At 43.1% G+C, this 15,183-nt stretch overlaps 1 protein-coding gene across 1 annotated transcript in view; it reads left to right on the forward strand.

Annotated features, from left to right (window-relative positions):
- Positions 1 to 1,526: 1,526 nt before the first annotated feature.
- EML1 (echinoderm microtubule associated protein like 1) overlaps positions 1,527 to 15,183 on the forward strand; it is a 200,886-nt gene continuing 187,229 nt past the window's right edge. Inside the window, exon 1 of the mRNA XM_015424450.1 lies at positions 1,527 to 1,731. Within this exon, the coding sequence (XP_015279936.1) occupies positions 1,701 to 1,731 (31 nt within the window). The 5' untranslated portion in view covers positions 1,527 to 1,700. The remainder of the gene's footprint in view (positions 1,732 to 15,183) is intronic.

A 15,183-nucleotide genomic window follows, 5' to 3' on the forward strand; every position in this document is an offset into this window, starting at 1 on the left:
TTTTGGGTTAGGCAGAAAAACAGTGAGTGGCCCAATAACCACGAATGAAGGCGGGCTAGCAAATGGCTATGGGCAGGGTGGTAGGCTTGTTTCTGTTTCTGACTGAATTTTCAGCTGAGCTACTCCTTTAAGAGTATAGTTCTTCAAAGGGTAACAATACTAGAACTTAGTACTGAGATAGCAATACTGATTTTATGCCAGGGATGTAGGACCAGAGCTTTCTCGTGCAACCCTATGGGTTTGACACCCTCCCCGGTGAATTTTGACTGGAAAAGGGGTGGGGTTCTGTTTCTTGGTTTGTCTGGTTTTTTGTGGTCTCTGTAAGGGTGCCCTAGAAGGTGGTTGAAGAAAAGGAAAAGAGAGAGGTTTCTGAGGAGAAGATAAAGGTCTGTAGAAAAAGGGAAGAGGAAGATTTCTGAGGGAAAGAATGGGCTTTCTGTGTGCAGAGACGACTGTACCTTGAGGAAATCTATAGCAACACCAAGTGTGACATCTACCAGGCCTGTAGTCAGGATTTTGTGGCTTGTGAGGCAATTTTTTTTCTGGTGGGGTGGAAGTTCTCAGTGCAGAAAGAAAAGCCATTTAGCCAATAGAAAGGAGTTACCAGGAGAGATCTCTAAATTGCGAGCTGTCAACCACTTTAGATGACAGTTCTCAGCTGCTGCAAGTTAATCACTTCTGCCAACCTAAGCAAAAATTCTGAGAACAAGCCAGTGGGTGGGGGTGATTGCTTCTATAATCAAGAAAGCTAACACTTAGGCAGAAAAACCTCTCTTAAAGGAGACCAGTTTCTTGACACAGAGTTAGAAGGGATTCTAGAGGTCACCCACTCCAACCCCCTTGTTTAGTGTGGGAATTAGCCAAGTACAGCATCCCACTATGCTTAAAGGAATGCACACTGTTAAAAATGTTTTAAAATTATTGGAAAAAGCATTTACAGGAGAAATTCTTATGGGGCTGTGCCTTTAAGAAAGGGGGTGGAGCCCCCCAAAGCCCCACTGTAGCTACAGGCCTGACAGCTACACTGCCCCCCCCCATATGATGTTTTGTATGGAGGGTAGAATGATTAGAAAATAGTTTTTTCGTACCTTTAGTAAAGACACACATTGAAAAGTGGCCCTTTGTTTGGTTTTGAAAGTCCCTCCCCTTAGCAGATCTGTGCACATGCCGCAAACGGCTTAATTTCTCTCAAGTACATTAACACCAATAAGCTCTTGTTACATAACCAGGAATACCCTGGGACTGCGATCCTCGTGGCAAACTTTACCGCATCATAATTATTTCAGTGGACATCTGAGTACAAGATTCCCAGCCTAATTCTTAAAAGCTTTTTCATTAATATTCCATGGCCTTTCCAAGGGTGTAATGTGTCTGGCCGTGACATTAAATGAGGAAGCTGTTGGAAGGGGTGGGATGTCAACAAATTTATCCACCAATAGCACACTCCTTTGGCACAAGAGCCTGTTCTTATCTTTACATCCCATAATGAGAAGGCATAGCCAGGATGTGTCGCTGTAACTCCCTGGGTGGGTAGATGTACAGCTGCGAAGAAGAGGAGGAAGAGGAGGAGGAAGAAGAGGAAGGAGAGCCATTCATGCTTTCCTTACATTTCTTCTGCTTTCCCTGACAGAGAAACTCAAGTTCTGTATTTCCCCCCCTGTGGTTTGCCTAAGCAGCGTTAAGAGGAAACTTCTTTTCGCATGATGTCAGACTGCGAGGGAATGGCTGTGGGTAAGTGCCAGATTTATATTTACCACACTGTCCTGAAGTCTAGTTCATATTCTCGGATTGCAAAGGCAACGCATTAGAAACCCGCTTAGGTTTTGAAGGAAATATTCACTCAGAGCAGAGGAAGAATCAGCATTTAAGCAGATTCCCCAACCCCCTTTTTAGTTTAGGCCTGAATTTTTTAAATTTTGCATAGTCATTACTGAAAATAGGCTTCAGAGGTTGCATGCTGTTTATATTTGACTTTATATAAAGCGAAGGGTCATAGATGGATGGATTTAAAAATCTGCAGCCGAAGTTGCTGGGTAGGTAGTGACGGTGATAAAGGGAAAGATGGCTTCTCCTGCGCAGAAAAATGTCAGTGCCCCAATTTGTCCTTTGGAGCACTCAGAAAAGAATGTCTGGGAATGGGACCAGAAACAAGCATCTTACTGTAACCTACTTTGATCATTTCCCAGTTGCGAAAAAGCCTGCAAAGAAGGTGGCGCACAGTCATATTAAAAATAAATGCACTGCAGGAAGAAAAAAATACATACTTAATAGGCTTCTGGTTGAAAATGAATCATTTGCTTCATTCTGTTGTGGAACACAGTGTTGTTGGGAGGGAAGGGTCAGCACCAGGCACCTGGTCGCCGGCGAGGGAAGGTGGGGGGGTTGCCAGCTCCAGTTAGGGGAACACCTGGAGATTTGGGGGGTGGAGCCTGGGGAGGACAGGGATCTCAGTGGGGCACAATGCCATAGAATCCACCCTCCAAATAATCCATTTACTCCAGAGGAACTGATCTCTGTAGTCTGGGGATGAGCTGTAATTCTGGGAGATCTCCAGGGCCCACCTGGAGGTTGGCATCTGGAAAGGTGGCTCAGAAGTAGAATATCTGCTTTGCATGCAGAAGGTCCCAGGTTCAAGCCCTGGCATCTCCAGTTTTAAAAAGGAACACGTAGTAGAGGATGTGAAAAACCTGTCTGGGTCCTTGGAGAGACCCTGCCAGCCAGAGTAGACAATACTGAACTTGAGAGACCAATAATCTGACTCATTATAAGGCAGCTTTGGGTACACGTGGGTTTCCTATGAAGACTTCCATCAAGGCACTGAACAGCAATGTGTGCCTTTTAACAAGGGGTCATTTCGTAGAAAAAGAGCTGCAGGAGCTCATTAGCATAACTTATTAGCATATGCCACACCCCCTGACATCACCGGAAGTGTGCACCAGCCCCTCTGACAGGCAGAAGCACCTGGGATCCATTCTTTAGAGGCGGGAGCCCTTCCTCCCTTCGTTGGTGGTGTTCTGAGCCCACTTGGGCCCCCCCCCCTTTATTTTTAAAAAAGTCATTCCCTGTGGCTTCACAGCAGCTGCAGGGAACATAAGAACATCAGAAGAGCCCTGCTGGATCAGACCAGTGGTCCATCTAGTCCAGCATCCTGTCTCACCCAGTGGACAACCAGTTCCTCTGGAGGGCCAACAACAGGGCAGAGAGGTTGAGGATGTGGCCTCCCAGCTCTGGGATTCAGAGGATTAGTGCCTCTGCATTTGGAAGTTCCCCTCAGTCACCACAGCTCAGTAGCCATTGATATCTGATCCTCTAGATAGACTGAGTCCTAGTCGACATAATCCATCAAGACCAAGCAGGCTTTTGACCAAAAAGACAGATTAAAAATAATATAAGGGTCATCCTGAATGTATTAGAATATTATGAGTTACACCCAGGAAAACAAGTAGCACTTTTATTCTTGGATGCTGAAAAAGCCTTTGACAGAGTGAACTGGGATTTTATGTTACAAAATTTTGCAAATTGGGATTGTGGGGAAAACTTTTATACGATGCTTAGAGCAATATATATGACTCAACAAGCAAAGGTGATTGTGAACGGCGATACGACACAAAATATACAAATTCAAAGAGGTACGAGGCAGGGTTGTCCCTTGTCTCCGTCATTATTTATATTTACGTTGGAAACTCTAACAGACCTAATTAGGAATCACAGTCAGATAAAAGGACTCAAAGTTAAGGAGGAAGTGTTTAAAGTACAAGCGTTTGTGGATGACTTAGTATTTATAATAGAGGACCCGATTGAATCACTTCCTTAACTATTGGAAAGCATTGAAGAATATGGTAAAGTTAATTATAAAAATTATTGGAAAGCATTGAAGAATATGGTAAAGTTAATTATAAAAAAGAATATGGTTAAGAATATGGTTAAAGTTAATTATAAAAAAACAAACATAGTGACAAAAAACTGTACAGAAAATCAAGATTGCCAGATTCAAAATTTATCCTGCATGAATATAGTTAAAAAAGTGAAATATCTTGGAGTGGTGATATCGAAAAGAAATATCACACTGATAGAGGATAATTATACAAAACTGCTCCACAATATAAAAAAAGATTTATTGAAATGGGAAGTGTTAAAATTATCATTTATGGGCAAGATAGCCCTAATAAAAATGAACATCTTACCAAGATTTCTCTTTCTTGCCCAAAATTTACTGGTATTAAGGAATATGAAGCTTTTTAAAGAGCTGGATGCGATGTGTAAAAAATTTGTATGGGCAAATAAATCAGCACGTATTAAGTGAAAAATTCTACAGGATAAAAAAAAGAGAGGAGGCTTTGGAATACCCAATTGGAAACTATATTATTCTGCAGCAGTAATGGGATGGATTAAGGATTGGGCAACACTAGAAAATAAAAGACTCCTAACTTTAGAAGGCCATGATATGGTTATAGGATGGCATGCATACCTATGGTATGAAAAAGAAAAAATACACACAAATGTTACAAAGCACACGTTAAGAGGCACACTACACAAGACTTGGAAAGAAATTAAGGAACGTTTTTATATGCAAATTCCGAGATGGACATCTCCATTAGAAGCGTTCATTAAACCTTCTCTTATGATTCACTCAAAAAAGATAAGTTATGAAGAGTTGCTAGATGATGAAGACAATTTGGTCTCACAAGATATTCTCAAGAAGAAAGATATAATCCTGACGTGGATGGAGAACATGCAGTTAAGTGCAAGATATGACATAGATAAAAATAAGGGCTTTTATCATAGAAAATCCGATTTGGACAAGTTATGGTTATCCACAAATGATAAGCTAATTCAGAAGCTGTATAATTTCCTTCTCGATGACTATGTACATGATGAAACAATAACAAAATCCATGTTTTCGTGGATGCAAGACTTTGGATGTCCTAAAGACATAGATATAGATACCTGGTCCAAGACATGGAAATCATTGAAATATTTAAGATCGATCCCATATAAGGAAAATGTTTATAAAATGAGTCATAGATGTGGTCTCACAAGATATTCTCAAGAAGAAAAATATAATCCTGATGTGGATGGAGAATATGCAGTTAAGGGCAAGACATGACATAGATAAAAATAAGAGCTTTTATCATGGAAAATCCAATTTGGACAAGTTATGGTTATCCACAAATGATAAGCTAATTCAGAAGCTGTATAATTTCCTTCTCGATGACTATGTACATGATGAAACAATAACAAAATCCATGTTTTCGTGGATGCAAGACTTTGGATGTCCTAAAGACATAGATATAGATACCTGGTCCAAGACATGGAAATCATTGAAATATTTAAGATCAATCCCATATAAGGAAAATGTTTATAAAATGAGTCATAGATGGTACTTATCACCAGATAAGCTGGCAAAATGCTATCCGAATTTATCAGGAAATTGCTGGAAATGTAAAAACAACGTGGGAACTTTTTATCATAGTTGGTGGAAATGCACCATAATACGAGGTTTTTGGTATAAGGTACATAAACTTATTCTAGATATCATAGAGCAAGATATACCATTATTCCCAGAACCTTTCTTGTTAAACATGATACCAGATGAATATACCATAGATGATAAGCACGTTATTATATATATATTAACTGCAGTGCATATTCTTGTTGCCAGATACTGGAAGCAAGAGGGAATTCCCTCTAAGAAAGAATTAATATATAAGATATTAGAAGCGGTAGAAATGGATAAGATGACCACAATTTTACATAATAGAGATGATGCTTTGTTTAATCGTAGATGGGAAAATTTTTATAAATGGATAGATAATAACAAAAGAAGGTTATAACAATGTATAAGTACGACTCCAAAAAAATTGTTTTTTCTGAGCTGCAACGCTGGCAACGCCGCTCGGACATCACACGCGAGAGGTGAAATTTCCCCTACCACCCCGGGCTCAGGGAGGCAAGGGAATGGTTTTCCCTGCCCCTCCCCTCGCGCAGGCATCACAGCTGCTGCCGAGAACAGCGATGGCGGCCATAACTTTTTAAAGAGCCCCTCCCGAGAGCTGGGGGAGCCAGAATGGCCTCTCACGTGTGATGTCCGAGCGGCAAATTGAGAGGTTGGGCTTAGAAAGAGTGGCTTGCACTAGGCCTCTACTGCCCCCCAAAGCACAGTGTCATGGTTAAGAGTGAGGGACTCTAATCTGGAGAACTGGGTTTGATTCCCCACTCCTCCAGAAGGGGAGCCCTGCATCACATGTAGGGTTGCCAAAAAAAAACCCAGTTTGCCAAGGGTCCCTCATTTTGGAGGGGGGGTTCTACCCACCCCCAACACCCACAGCCACCCCTCTCCCTTCTCTCTTGAGAGTGAAGGGTGGCTGCCTTTAAATGCTTGGAACCCGTGTTTCCTCCCAAGCCCAATCTTCGCTTGAGATCAGGCTTGCAGGGAAATGCCAGCTTCGTACACTTAAAAGGGAAACGCGGCTCTTTGCTCTTAAAGGGGAAACACCGGCTCTTGCACTTAAAAGGGAAACGCCGGCTCCTTTAAGTGCAGGGAACTGGTGTTTCTGGAGATCCAGCGTGTGTGTGTGGGGGGCAGACGTCCCCAACATGATGTCATCCTGTCGGGGATGCCCTGCCCCCTCCGGGAACGCCCCCAAAGTCCCCCGCTGGGGGTGGAAGATGGACTTGGCAACCCTAATCACATGGCCTTGGGGAAGTCATTCCATAATGGAGGAGCCATACAGGGGAAGGGGGGGCTCATACTGTGTCCAAATGCATTACTTGAAGGGAGGTGCTGAAAAAGCTCATAACAATAAACAAGTTAAAAATGTAGGATACAAAAAGCAGCATTCCAGATAAATCAACTGTATTCATATAGATCTCATGCATGCATCTAATAAAACCATTGTGCTACTAGCTATAAAAAATTTAAAAACTGCAGCCTCTGTTTTTTCCTTCCCTTTGGTTAATTGTTCTGATAGGGGAAGGAATGAAACAGAAAAAAAATGAGTCTCCCCCCCCCCACCCTGCAGATAACAATGGTTCTGTGCTTGAGAATATTTCATTTGCTTCACTTTTGCAGTACAGATATGCCTAGAAGATTGTCAAGAGGCTTCTGACTTTGCAAATAGAGAACTCCTGTTTCTGTTTTTCTCTTTTTCCTCTAATGCAATGATGGCCAGTGCTTAGTAGGCCTAAGATCACAGAAAAGCAGATTCTAACTTCAGTTTGTATTTCTGCATTCTTGCATTAGAAGAGAAGAGGAGGATAGAAAGGGGATACCGTATCAAAGACACATCCTGTGCTATAGCAGATTGTCTTTCAGCAGAAGCAGCCTCATTCTAGAAGCTGGAACCATGATTGCTTGCAATGATTTATATCAAGGAAGTGGGAGAGAACAGCCAGGTGGGATTCCAGTGACAGAGGCAGTATTTAGTCATAGCTAGATGGCTGTTTTATGTTCCATTTCCTTTTCTAAAAGGAAATGGCTTTGGATATAAACTCAAAAACAATTGTTAGTGGGATGCCTGTTCTGTACTGGGCAAAATTGCATCAGAAACTAATTTAACTACCACAGATTTTTCTGAGTTTGGGGAGCAGCCATTGCCCAGTGGTAGAGCATCCACTTTGACTATAAAAGGTGGCTGGTTCAATCCTTGGGAGTGATCACAAGAGCAGTTTGGCCCGACATAGCCACCCCTCCCCTCCGGATTAAATGGGCACAGTCACACAGCCACATCTGTCAGGCATTCCCCAGGCATACTCACCCTGTTGTAAGATGACCTGGAGCCGGGTTAAAAAGGCACCACAATACACAAGTGGTGTTTTTGGTTCCCCATGCATTCATTGCACGTGGCCAGATGTCTGAACGCAGGGGAGCATGAGCAAAAGGAACTGGTGGTCTGAACCTGCAGGTCCGTTTCTGCTGCTGGGATTTGTTTTTTTGGCATTTTTGCCTATATGCACATGTGCGCATGAACACATACAGGGGAGCATGAGCAAAAGGAACTGGTGCTGGGATTTGTTTTTTGGCATTTTTGCCTATACCCACATGTGCGCATGAACACACATGCACTCACCTGCATCTTAAAAAATGACTGGGCAGCATGCTCCGTGGCTGAGGCACTGTAGCAATGTGGATGCTTGACCAGGGGACGGCCATGTGGGTAACCTGCAGCAGGGTGTGCTGTCTGGATGATATGCCCCACAACATTTTAAACTGGGACGATTAGAGGTGGCACCATATTGCACCAAGCCCCCAGTGTGATCACACCCCTTGGAATCTCCAGTTAAAAGGATCAGGTTGTAGGTGAGATGAAAGACCTCTACCTGAGATCCTAGAGACTGGTTGCCAGTCTGAATAGATAAGACAGATCCATGTGTATTTCTTTATTTAGAGAATGTATTTAAATTCTTGGTTTCCCTGCAAAACCACAATTTCAGGTTTGTTTGGGAGGAACTAAATATTAAACCAAATAACACACTGAATAAAGTTATTATATAAACTCTTCCAGTTTGTGGGCTTCCTAGAGGTAGCTGGTTGGCCACTATGTAAACAGAATACTGGACTAGATTGACCTTGGGTCTGATCCAGCATGGCCCTTATGTTCTTACCAAATTCCTTGCGAAAGCAAGAACACCTTTGCTTTCATTTTGAATATAGTTGACAGTCAGCTCTCAGAACATCAAAAGGGATGGGAAAGGGGGCTCATGATCACACAACCCACTTTCCTAGCCCCAGTAATAGGGATGGGCATGTACTGGCTGACAAACTAAAGTTCATCATGAATTTTGGATGGTTCATGGTTTGCAAAGCAATGTTAGCGAACCCAAGAACCACCACGAACATTCATAAATTTTGATGCAGTTTGTGGCCATTCATGAGGAGCAGAAAGCAGGGGTTTAAATCCTGATTTTTGCTCTTCACAAAAAAACCTGAGCTCCCCACCACTCAGCTGTTTGATTTAAATGTCTGGGAGCCATTTAAACCCCTGCTTTCTTCTCCCTGTGAAAAGCTGCGGGGAGCAGAAAGCAGGGGTTTAAACTTTAAATGGCTCACAAAAAGATATGAACCAATTCAGTTTGCAAACCAGCATATCACTTTGTGGTTCGGTTCGGGGTTCAGTAACGAACTACTGAACTGCAAAAATGTAGTTCATGCCCACCCCTACTAGTTAACTGTAACATTTGCATTGAAAGTCTTTACTTGATTACTTTTGACAGCTCTCAGCTGAATGAATGAAAAGTATTCACTGAAATAATTGTGTTCCAGTATCATTGTGGGTAATAGAAAATTTCTGGTATGGTCGCATGAGCAAAAACTGTTGAATCTTCATTTCGCATTCTGTTTTCATCAATGCCCAGTAAGTTTCTCAAAGATTTCTGTTCAAGACTCTTCTTTTGCCCCCAAATATTTGTGCAATGCTCTTCTCCCATATCTATCAGCATATATTCCACACGATTATAAAAATCAGCACTCCCTAATAAGAAAATTCTGTATTTTCACCCAAAATTAAACAAATAAACAATCATTTTCTCATATCCTGTGGTAAAAGATAATGGAAATATTCACAAGCCGTAAATGTATTTCATCAGATATAAACCCTGGATAGGATCAAAGCAAAACTTGTGCTTCCTATTCAAGATCCTTCTGTGCTTTGTTTCTAAATGTGCTCACAGTTGCAAAAACTCTTGTACTTTCTTCCTTCCCTTTTGGCATGAGTTTTGAGCTGCTATTAGGCCAACACTTCTGAGTCATCCACGCTGATGGCATCTAAAGTGGTTAATTATATTCTCGGCCTGTCAATCCTCATTTCTGGCCTTTATTTAATCAGTGTATCAATGCATTTAACAATGGGGATAGTTTCATTTCCCATGAAGAGTAGCGATGTTACTCTACTTCAATGGGAGTCTAAATCAAATTGTGTGGATCCTGCTAGCTTGATTGACAACCATTATGAAAGCACTCTGAGGTTCCCTATCATCTGAGACGCTTTCTGAGCTTTCTATAAAACTAAATAAGGCCCCTTGTATGAATTTTAATGACGTTTCAATATTATAATGCTATGTTAGGTCTCTTTTTCGTAGGCCTGGATTTTTGCCTCCCAGCATAATTAGTATTTTTCTTTAACAGTTCTCCGCACCTACGTTATTCAGTTTTCTCCTCATCTACAAAGCCAGATGCTTGAACCATACTACGATTGGAACAATGCAGAGGAGATAGATCAAGTTGGGAAGCTGTGTTAGTCCTTCTGTAGCAGTACAAAAGAGCAAGAGCCCAGTAGCATCTTAAAGACGAACAAAATATGTGGTAGGAGATGAGCTTTCGTGAGTCACAGTCTCACAAAAGCTCCTACCCTGCCACATATTTTGTTCGTCTTTAAGGTGCTACTGGGCTCTTGCTCTTTGCTACTAATCAGGGGTCATTTCCTGCAGGAGCGCACAGGAGCGGAGCTCCGGCAGTAAAGAGCCCAGGGGGCGGGCACATGCAACAAGCCCTACCCCCTGCTCCCAGCAGCCCTCAGTCACAGCAAGAAGCAGCCAGGTAAGTTGCATACCCCCCCCGGTCCAAAACAGTCCAGTGGCACCTTTAAGACCAAGTTTTATTCAGGCACAAGCTCTCCCTCCTCTGCGAAGACAGATCTGTATGTCCCCCCCCCAATAGCTAGCAATCCAAAAGAGTCCAGTGGAGCCTGAGCGGTGGGTGTTGCCTTCTGACACACTTCCGGTGATGTCAGGGGGTGTGGCATATGCAAATAAGTTATGGTAATATGCTAATGAGCTCCTGCACCTCTTTTTCTACGAAATGACCCCTGCCACTAATGCAGAGGAGTTACTGAAGACAAGAAGCTTGCTTGTAAAGAGTCATATCATTGGTCTATCAGGGTAAGTATTGTCTATTCTGACTCTCAGTTGCTCTCCAGGGCCTTAGCTAGAGTCTTTCACATCACCTGACCTGATCCTTTTAACTGGAGATGCCAGGGGTTGATCCTGGGACCTTCTGTATGCTGTATCACTGAGCCCATGGGTACTACAGTGGCCAACCGCCTACTTCCTGGCACTCATCAAGTGTTTTTAGAAAGTGGGTGGGCCACATGGGGTTTTTAACCAGCAGACTTCTGGCCACTGGAGATGTCTTTGGCTGTGCAGATTTTTTTAAAAATGCTTTTGGTAGTAGCTCTGACCACAGCACAAGTACCTTAACTATGTGAGTGAAACTGTATGCAATAAAATCCTTTAAACAATATGTTCGTTGTAAAAGGCATCCTGTTAAACAGAGCTTCTGCCCAAAATGCTCAAAGAGTTACTATAAGAGTGATGCCCAACCTCACTCCCTGACATTTTGTGGTTGGCTTTGCCTCTCGTGGTAGCCACTTTGAGGTTGTACCCATCACATGAACACATGAACACACATAAAACTGCCTTATACTGAACCAGACCCTCAGTCCATCGAAGTCAATATTGGCTGTGTTCATACGAGCCGTTTAGGGCCGGGAGAGGGATGGATCGGGGCCGCAGCAAACGGGCGCGATCCCACAGCAACATCTGGGAATCGTGCTGCGCCCATTCCCAGCCCGTTCCCCAATCCGCCCCTACTGGCCAAAACCCGCGGCAAAAAAGAACCACCTACCTAGGTGGTTCTTTACGAAAGGCCGCATCACCGCCGGCCGTGGGATTGCCGGCGCGTCTGTTCGCCGGCGCATCCCCGGCCCCCGGCCGTACTGCGCATGCTCGAGCATGCGCAGTTCGGCAGCCTCCCTCTCCCATTCGTCTCTTCCTCCCCGGCATCTGATCGTGCCGGGGAGCAACGGCGCCGCAGCTCAGGGGATCGTGGGATCCCGCCGCGGTGTCTCTTTTTTGGTGCGGCTTTTAAAAACCGCACTTTGCCCAGTGTTTTCCCTGCCGTGTGGCAGGGGCCATTGTCTACTCAGACTGGCAGCAGCTCTCCAGGGTCTCAGGCAGAAGTTTTTCACATAACCTACTGCCAGATATTTTAACTGGAAATGCCAGAGGTTGAACCTGGGACCTTCTGCATGCCATGTAGATGCCCTACCATTGAGCCATGGCACCACCCTATGTAAGAATGCCAAAGGTGCCCACAGGCTCAAAAAGGTTGGGGACCCCTGGTGCAGACAAAGGATAGAAAGGGTTCTGAATTAATTAAGAAGGGTGTACACTACATCAGCTAAACTATTTGTGGATCCCCAAGAACATCTACCTCCCTGGGTGAGGGAGATGGGTCCCAGAATGAAGTCTGAATGTCCTCTCTCATGAATGTCCTGTAGTCTCTGGAATTAGCATGATGCAGTGAATAATGGACGTACCAGTGTATTCTCCATTCCAACTTCAAACACCTCTTGTAACAGACAAATATGTGGAAATGAGTAAGCTTCAGGCTCATCTGGAGCCAATGGGGGATGGTATTTAATAAGATTTTAATTGCTGAACATTAAACACAAATCTAGGTACATCTATGCCCACATTCTAACAAACAACAGAAATGCAGTACAGAATAATTTTATAAGAAAATGGAGGAATCAAAATCACAACAATTATGGTTATGTGCTTAAACAAAAAGAGGTTGCAAAAAATGTGTTCAAATAGGAACTTGCTTTCTGTCACATGTGAAGCTGCTCTCTGTGCGATAAATGTACTAACGCTGCAAACTTATGCAAATTAACCCGGGAGTAAATCCTTTTGAACATGCATAGGATTGCAGGAGCAAAGTATGGATCTTGACAGATATCAAATAATCTGATTCCAGAGTATCACAGTTCTGATTGTAAAATTAGGATCTGGTGTATGCTGTGGTTTTGGTATGGACTTCTCAAGGCCTTGTTTGTAGGTTGAACAATTTCCACATGTTTATGTGGACGTGACTACATATAATTGTTTGGATCCAGCAAAATATAAGCAGAGGCAGGGATACAGTTCAGTTCCTTTTACAGAAACAATAGCGCTAGAGGTATGGCACTAGAAACTAGGAGCAACCAATCAATACTTACTTGCACAATCTCTTGTGCAAATGGAAATGCAAGTTCAAATGCAATGATTCCCAGCATTCCAGGGGCTGGGAATGCATGGGAGACTGCAGAGTTATTGCAAGGAGTCTGCGCATCCATATGTGCACTAAACCCTCTCATCTTGATCTTTTTGTCATGTATTTTCTCAATCAATAGATGCTGGGAGTTCTAGTGTGTGTGTGTGTGTGTGTGTGTGTTAAGTGCAATCGAGTCACTTTTCTTTTTCCCAATAACAATTTTATTAAAAATAAACATAAGAAATTACAAGCAACCTCCCAAATGTCCTATTGTTAACAGCCTTGGCAGGTCTGAGGACCTCGCCTTCTTTTATTGACTCTATCCATCTCATGTTGGGTCTGTATAGAAATATTGCTTTCTATAGGCTTCATGTCTTCCCTGAAATGTCTTTCTGATACCTTGTTTCCTGTTGCAAGCCAGATGGCTGACCATTTGGTCAGAGAGGCTCAATAGCCTGCCATATAACCACATAGTCTTCACACTTCTAGTAGGGAAACCTAGACCTGATGGCGCCTGGCTTTGCCTACATGCCAGGACTCACGTAAAGCATAGAGGAGTGGTTAGTGCTTGGGGATTACATAACTGCATGTGGCCTTCAAGACTACTGACCATTCAGAAACTGTAGCCATGACAACTCTACCATTGGGCACACCCAGGTCTACTTCAATTGGCTCCTGGCCAGAGCTAATTTGAAAACTGGAATTGCCCTATATCTGTTTAAACCCAATGAGAAACTCTTCTCTGTTCTGTTCCTACTATGTTCTCTGTTGATCTGTGTCTGTCTGTCTGAGATGCTGTGGTGCCATGCGGCCTGGGAGAGAACAAAGGACTGCTTGTGAGCACATGGCTGCATGCTTGTACAAAGATGGGACCTAATTGGACTTTGTACTGGAACTTCTTGACTATGGATCATCCTGGTAACTATGCAGATCTCTAATGTTTAGTTAGGGCCAAGGGCCATAAGTTTTCTTGTTTTCAGTACTCCCTGTAGTCTGTGTTAAGTTCTGTGCTAAATAAACTTTATTCTTGTTTATAAATAGTGTCTGCTTGATGTGCAACTGACTCCAAGCTAAGTCCTGTTGTCTAAACCGCTCACCAATTATGCTACCTTGCTAAGATTAACTGTACAGCTCTAGACAGAGTTGTGGAAGTGTAGAATCCACATGCTAACTGAGATTCTGGATCTCTAATCTCAGGCTGGTGAGGGATTAATCTAGAGATCCTGGTGGCTGTGTCTGTAAATCCAGAGAGGCTATCTGTCTTGGGTTCTTGTGTAATGTATGGTTCCAGTGTAGAATTCTTTCCCTTCCCATTCCTGGATTGGCCTGGGGAGGAGAGAATCTGCACAGGGTCTTCCTCTTTTCCTGCTGCCTTCAAGTTTTCCTAGCTTTATTGTCTTTTCCAGTGACTCTTGCCTTCTCATAATGTGAGCAAAGTACAATAGCCTCAGTTTAGTCATTTTAGCTTCTAGGGAGAGTTCAGGCTTAATTTGATCTAGAACCCACTTATTTGTCTTTTAGGCTGTCCACAGTGTCTGTCAAACTCTCCTCCAACACTATGTGTCAAATGGTCTGCTTCTGTTTTGTAGATGGTTTTTAAAGTGCTCATAGAACCAGTTTGGTGTAGTGGTTAAGTATGCAGACTCTAACCTGGAGAACCGGGTTTGATTCCCCACTCCTCCACTTGCACCTGCTGGTGTGACCTTGGGTCACTCATTAGTTCTCTCAGAGCTGCTCTCTCAAGGGCAGTTCTCAAAAGAGCTCTCTCAGCCCCACATACCTCACAGGGTGTCTGCTGTGGGGAGGGGAAGGGAAAGGAGTTTGTAAACTGCTCTGAGACTCCTTTGGGTAGTAAATGGCGGGGTGTAAATCCAATCTCTTCCTCCTCCTCCTCTTCCTCCTCCTCCTCCTCCTCTTCTTCTTTTCCTCCTCCTCTTCATAGTCAATGACTTGTGTTTTAATGGCTTGTGTATTAAAATAGTGGGTTTTAATCATAAGCTGCCTCAAACAGGGCTCTGACAAGATGACACAGAAATAGTCAAAATAAAACAAACAAATCAAAACTTATAGCACAACTTCTATCATGTCACGGCTCTGCAAAAAAAATTGACATTAAAAGGGGGTTTTCATATTGACAAAGGTTGGGAACCGCT

Source organism: Gekko japonicus, unplaced genomic scaffold, assembly GCF_001447785.1.
Source record: "Gekko japonicus isolate JY-2015 unplaced genomic scaffold, Gekko_japonicus_V1.1 scaffold44, whole genome shotgun sequence".
NCBI lineage: Eukaryota > Metazoa > Chordata > Lepidosauria > Squamata > Gekkonidae > Gekko > Gekko japonicus.